We start from the raw sequence: 7,248 nt of genomic DNA, 5'->3' as shown, positions 1-7,248 counted from the left end.
GACACGTTACACCGTAACATCTGAAGTGACGATATATCAGACAACTCCGTGAAATTACTATTCACCACACCAGCTCATAAGTCGGCAAATGTGTACCACACGTTTAAGATACTGAACCAAAATATCTAAAAGAATGCCTGAACAAACTAGAACTAGAAACAAATGTTACCATAAGACACATGAGTGACAAAGGCTATCTGAACCAAGGCCAATATATAGGGCTTTTAGCTGCTGTGAGCCTAGACATTATAATAAACTGCCAACTAGAATGAAAGCCCTAAAGGGAGTAATTGAAGTTCAGAAGAAACTAAAGACATTACTTTTCACAAGATCATATGATTTGGAAGATGCTACAATCAAAGAATTGTATAAGTTATAATGAAAATGTTTCGTTAGATGATTGATATGGACCCGCCCGAGTAGTAGTTCACTCGACTTCAGTGGAGGGTTGGATTTAAACCCCAAACAAGTAAACAATATAAAAACAGACCTTGGTTTCCAAAGCAACTGACTAGCGATATCGCCCAAGTCGATTGCTGCTTGTTAAGCATTACTAGTTTTTCAAGCACATTAACGTTCACCAGTCCCAACGAAGAGAAACTACGCTTAACCCAAGAACTGGAATGTCAAAGATTTCTGTTCTGTTCTTTAAAACAGTTTTAAATACAGGTCTAGTTAATATAAATGCTTTTTGGTTAGCAATAGTGGTTCCACAAAGACATCCATGGAGGTTTTAAGTTTCACTTTAACGATTGATTCGTCGCCAATTCCGAAGTAATAGCAGAAAACTTTTAGTCATGCTGACAGACATAATTTCAAGAATAGTAAATGCTAGTATTGAATAGTGTAAGCTTCCTAAAACCGGTGCTCTTGACTATCACGACTTACTGTAAGTTCATAAGACCTATTTGGAGTCTATCCGCCATATCGAAAAGGCTAAAATATGTAAATTTGTGAACAACTAATTAGTCATTTAAAAAGAATCCAAGCATCGCCGGATAACCAGTCGGCATACAGACAATATATTCTACGGAAACAGCTATATGCTCTGGTATAAATGATCTGCTTGAAATGATGGAAGGGGATTAATGGGGCATATTAGATTTATTCTATCTTAGTGCTACTTTTGACACAGTTGTGCATGAACTGCTACTTAATGATTTGCGGTCCATTGGTATTGAAGATGAATCTGCGTATCTAAGATTATTTGTATTTGGTTGACAGAAACTACTATGTACGAATTGAAAACTGTCATCGTAAGAATGAAGCAGAGGTGTACCCCAAGGGAACTGTACAAGTACCAATCTTATTTTGTATCAAGACTATACTATAGGCTATCAGTACTGCATAGACAAAGTGCAGTTCAAGCTATTTGCAGACACACAATCTTAAGTTTCCATTAATGTCATTGATGATACTGCTAAGAGAATGATAATTAAACAACTAAAACTAATGCAAATAAAACCGAGTTTATCGTGGTATGAATGAAAAATAATTTAAGAAACTGGAGTGACATCCAAATAAATATTAATGACAACTTGGTCTGGATATCTAGTCCAATTAGTGACCTAGGTTTATTACCCGAGTAATTTGTCTCAGTGCTCAAATAAACAATGCATTAAGAATCGCTGGATATAAACTTAGAAATATTGCTTTAGTAAATAAGTAGCTGGATGAATATTCTCTAAAGAAACTTGTGATTAACCGTGTTATTAGTTATTACCAGGATTGACTACTGCAACTCAAACTACAAAACATGATAAACTGGAGAAAGGTTGATAAAAAGTGTCCCATCTCGAGATAGAATTACCCCAATACTAACAGCATTACGCTTGCTGTTTTCCAGGTGCTTCGACAATGTAGTTTGGCAATTAACGTAGAATACGCTGCGAGATCACTTAAAACACCAAGGAATGTATACGACAAACAAATCTTGCAAGTTTCCGTGAGTGACAGGACCAGGAAAACAGTTCTTGGGACCAAATAGAAGTACCCTTTTCATTTTTTTTTTTTTAATTCTAAGTTTAACATAAATCCATAATAGCAAAACATCCCAATTATACCTATGCATTTCAGCATTTTTTCCACTGTTAACTTACGCAAATCTGCTCTTTCTCGTACAATTCCCCGATACTAATCACAGACTTTCATTAAAGTATTAATCGTCTCAACCGCCACATAACTGCATATTTATATGTCTTCCTGTAGTTCTCCGGACCAAGAGAAAAAAAATTGGTTTTCAAATTTACGATTAAAAAAAATATTAATATTCATGTCCGAACTATACCTGTAGATGGTACTTCCATATATTGTGGGAAAATACAGGAATAATGAGTACACTGTCAGCCAATGTTACCGGATAAAAATGAGAAAATAATCCAAAGGAGTCAGTTTATCTGCACATATCTTTACGGATTGCTTTGTAATATATTACTGGCTAGATGTCTTATAAACTATAAATATGCAAGAACCATAAAGATCGCATAAGCAGATAGTAAAGATGTATGATGATATAGAGTGCAATTTTAAGTAGGGGAGATAGTGAAATGGGTGAAATAGAAATGGCTGATACAAAATCTACTGTAAACCTAATGTGATTAAAAAATTTGACTCCATGTAGGTTGATATCAATATATTCATAAAAAAAATGGTTCTATACGTAGCTACAGAAAATGGTACAAGTATTTTGAACTAAAATTAAATGAACATATGAAAAACGTCCTAAGCAGAAGATAACGAGTAAAGTTTCGGAGAAACTACCGTAGCGGGATTATACCTTGAACTGATGGAGGAGGTTCCACAAAAATGGACCTGGATAACCCAGGAAAATATTTATTTCAAGACATGTCAAAACCATCAGTTTTATGGTCATTGGTTTAGGAATTGGATAACAATAACCCAATCATTATTGGCAAGACTACTATTTCTTTTCTCCCTACCATTAAATACAAAATAGTTTGAAAGTTATATAAGCATGCAAAAAACACATGCATGGAAGCAAAGGAAAAGGAAACCGTGTGATCCTCAGGCACAATGAACATACGGATGACCCCTTAGTTTTTGGTGGAAATTGAAGGTTGTACGTGTCAGGTAAAACAGACGGAATCCACAGATTGGGAGCAGAATGAAAAAAAATAGGGGCATTTTCCATTCCATAGTGAATACAGAAAGGTATAAAACTACACAAATTTACCAACTTACCTCTGAGATAATGATAAGACCCAACAATGCAGTTAAGAACTTCATCTTTTCGACTATTTCCCCAGGGAAGCGAGACCCAATTTTTCTATAGGGTGTATAAGTCGAGAAAGAGTAAATTCAACTAGAGCAGGAGCTGGGCGCCCCTGGTTGGTTCGAGGGTGGGAGAAAGATTACCAACTTTTTTCTCGAGCTAGAATCATTTATAAGCGGAGGATACGGAAGAACTGAAAATGTCTGCCACATTAAAATTATGACATAATGAATGCCGCAGGTGTTGGAATTATCATTAGTGTCAATCGCTGGCTTCAACTGCGTTATAATTCGCTCCCGCACTAGATTTATTAGTTCGATTTTTGAACGGCAGGGGAATTTCCTTATAGCAAGGAGTAAAATGCCCACCCGTTGTTAAATATAAGTTATACAAACACGTAGACACTTATATGCATACTTGCGTATACATTCATACATACGTACACAGTAAAAAGTATTGTAAAAACAATCTCACTATATTCTAAAGATAGATAATTCTGCTCACTAGAACACATCTGCCGAATTCAGACATATGAATAATTCCCTTAGGGTGATAGGTATTCCATTACAGTGAATGCCACATCATGGGATAATAATGGCTTAATAATTGATTGTATCATTAAAAATTCACGCGAGAATTAGTGATAAAATTCTCAACAGCCGCGTGTTATAAACTTGGCACTCATCTATCATGGTGGGGATGGGTTAAGTTAGCTTACAAGTACAGATCCTTAATTCAACAATAATACTGTAGTTGCAGCAGAGGAGAAATCATCTAATACATTTCTCGACGGATAAATGTACAAGTCATTGTTCATTTTGTATCAAACACTCTAGACATAAGATGGAACCTTGGTCATGGTAGATGTAATGATCAAATACTGTATAATGACCAAAGGACGAGAGTTGAATAAGTAAAGATAATTCTATATCAAGAGATATTTGTGGTTGTGTATATATAAAGGTACTGAGAAAATTCCGACTGAGAAAGGAGCTAAACAGGGAGACTCCCATCTCTCCTAAATTATTCATAACATGCCTAGAAGATATTTTTAAGAATTTAGATTGGGAAAATGTATGAATTAACATTAATGGGGAATACTCTTAACAACTTAAGATTTGCATATGACAGTTGTGTTTAGTGAATCATGAGAGGAATTACAAAATATGATAAAAGATTTTAATAGAGAAAGCAGAAGTATAGGACTTACAATGAGTAGGAGTAAAACTAAGATAATGTTCAATGAAAATGCAGACAAAACAAGTAAGTTATGGACGAGCCTCTGGAGATTGTTAATGAATATACGTACTTAGGACAGACAGTACGTGTTTCCCCAGGCTGATTTTCGTCTGATATCTAACAGCAAACCAAACTAGTATTGATACCCCTGACTAATTCAGCTTTGCTGATAATTGCGATACGTAAACCCTTACACACTGTACCTTGCGTGTATCGCACACGCTTGTACACTGTAACGGTATTACTGTTTTGTGTATATATTGATATGATGATATCTCTTTCCCCTCGCACTGATAACCTGTTTAAACCTGTATGTTCTTGAATCAGTTTAATTTTTTTGTGCCGTTCTTTCTTGGAACGGCTTGTATATAAACTCTTGTTCCGTTGAAATAAAGTTAGTTGCATTCACCTCACCTCTCAGTTACAACCTAACTGCTCGATCTTACAACATTAAGGTATCCCCACTACTTTAGCAATTACAATTCTTTATTGGAACTAGATAATGAATAAATACCAGGACTGGCCTTTATTCCCTGAAAATGTCTATAGAATTATCGAATTTACTAATACATCTCTCCTAGTAGCTTAGGATGAGTTTCTCTATTAAGTCTTGAAAGGAAATTAATAAAACTAATTCTCTTTTTCATATTGGTATTCAATATTAATATTTTAATATTTAACCTATTACACCCCTAAAATATAGTGGGTTAAAAAATAATTATGTTCTTCTATCCGGAAAGGAGAATTGTTTCACATTCATATGCCTCAAGTGGGAAACTATATTAAAGTTAATAGAACATTGTGGCTATGGTAACAAAATGTGCATGCATGTGAACCATCTATTACTGAGGAACATTAATATCGTCATCGATTACGATAGACTTAAGATAGTAAAGATATGTTTGTATGCATGCATTCGAAATTTGCACATGCAAATACATTCTGGATGTTAGCTATTATATTAAAATTAGATTTACCAGCCTGACTCTTAGATCTGGCCCGAATAAATTCAAGAGTCCCTTTCATATTATATGGATTATAAGAAAAGAATAAGTCAAATCGAATTAATTAAAGTAGATCATGGAGCACCATATAAAGTACACACAGTTTGAAGGTTCTAATCTTCAACAAATGAGAAAAAGTGAAGGCAAATTCTTTCTGTGCGAGAGAGAGAGAGAGAGAGAGAGAGAGAGAGAGAGAGAGAGAGAGAGAGAGAGAGAGAGAGAGAGAGATCCACTCCAATAAAATGAATAAGTTCCGCTAATCATCTAATATATGGCCCATGTATAGAGATTTACTTCTTTTGGATTAGTTTCTCAAGTGATTGATGATTAGGCAATCATCTCTGAAGAATAAAAAGTATTTCTATTTTTACTTATCCTTTATTTCTTCGTTCAATTCATCAAAGAAGACTACCAAATTGCAAATAATCTATTTGCGTTCTTCTCATCTATCTAATTTCACTGAAGGAAATTTCTTTTCGTCGGTGCTGCCATACCACGACCATAATTAATATTGGTTAATTACTTTTGCCCCGGGCAGATAAATTAGACCGGAAAAGAAACTTTTTTTTTTTTCAACATAGAACTGTGCACAGAACGCAGATGATGTTATGTAAACGGACAGCAGCGTTTAATTTTGTATTCTAATTATAATCTTGAAACGAGCATTTGTTCCTTAGACAAGAGTCTTATGTAAATGAACTTTCCTCCAAAGTTTCCGCAGAATATTGCTCACATGTGAAAACAGGAAAAGTGAAAAAAAGAATATGAATAACATTAAGAATGACATCAAACGGACGTTAATATGTTATTTACAACAAATCGTCATAAATAAAGGACAGACCTTGAAGCTTTGCGGGTAAATAATACGGAAGGTAAGGATGAGCATTAGTAAATTGAGTCCCTCGACATGTTGAAATTTTGCTAATTGATCAAAGTCTGTCTCTGTACCATCACCGACTTGGGCGACAATATCAGTATGTACGAGGGATCCATAACTTATGTTATGTGATCATGTAACGTAATTACCCTTACTCAATTTAGACTATTTGTAGCTTTTAAAAATATCTTCTCAAATCTGTGTGAAAACTTCAAAGGTGACAAAAAAAAAATTAAAAAAAGTGCAATTCTAACGCGTTTACTGCATTGCAGGTTCATAAAAACGGTTCGCGGAATACAATGAAATAACAGGATATGTCACTATTTTAATCAAATATTGCACAAGAAAAATTGCAAAAAACTCAATCTATTATAATTACAAATATTCACATCAAAAGATGATTACACGAATAGCATTGTTAAAAATGTTTTTGGTACAAAATAAATAAAGTATACATCGTCATAAAGTTACTTCACCACCTAAACTGCATAACATAAAATGGTAGCAGGGCAAACGAACAGACAACGCAAACAAATAATAATAATCGGCCTTAATATGTTAAATTCGATCGTCATTACAAAATTGCATAAACCAAAAGCAAAGAAACTTAAATTACACACTTTCTTACAGAGAATAAAGTAGCTGCTGTGTTGTGAACGCCGGCTGCTTTAAGAATGCTAAAAAGTGGGACACTGAGAAAAGAAATAACAACCCAACATAATAGTTTGCCAAACACGCAGGCAGTCGAAAACATTCAAACAACCCAACAGTTTAAAGACCCTACGATGGAAATAGTGATGTGTTTGCGAGTTAAGCAAAACTACTAAAATAAAAAAAAACTATTATATATCTAAATGATCATATTCACACTATGTATTACAAAAAAAGAAATAAAA

At 34.4% G+C, this 7,248-nt stretch overlaps 1 protein-coding gene across 2 annotated transcripts in view; it reads right to left on the bottom strand.

Annotated features, from left to right (window-relative positions):
* Window positions 1-3,369, bottom strand: part of LOC137645909 (uncharacterized) — a 49,633-nt gene extending 46,264 nt beyond the window's left edge. For both annotated transcript variants that reach the window (XM_068378951.1, XM_068378952.1), the window contains exon 1: window positions 3,202-3,369. In XM_068378951.1, coding sequence (XP_068235052.1) covers window positions 3,202-3,246 — 45 coding nt within the window. In that variant the 5' untranslated portion in view covers window positions 3,247-3,369. The remainder of the gene's footprint in view (window positions 1-3,201) is intronic.
* Window positions 3,370-7,248: the final 3,879 nt, after the last annotated feature.

This window comes from Palaemon carinicauda, chromosome 8, assembly GCF_036898095.1.
Source record: "Palaemon carinicauda isolate YSFRI2023 chromosome 8, ASM3689809v2, whole genome shotgun sequence".
Lineage (NCBI taxonomy): Eukaryota > Metazoa > Arthropoda > Malacostraca > Decapoda > Palaemonidae > Palaemon > Palaemon carinicauda.
The sequence above is the reverse complement of the archived record's forward strand: the minus strand, read 5'-3'. Positions and strand labels throughout refer to the sequence as shown.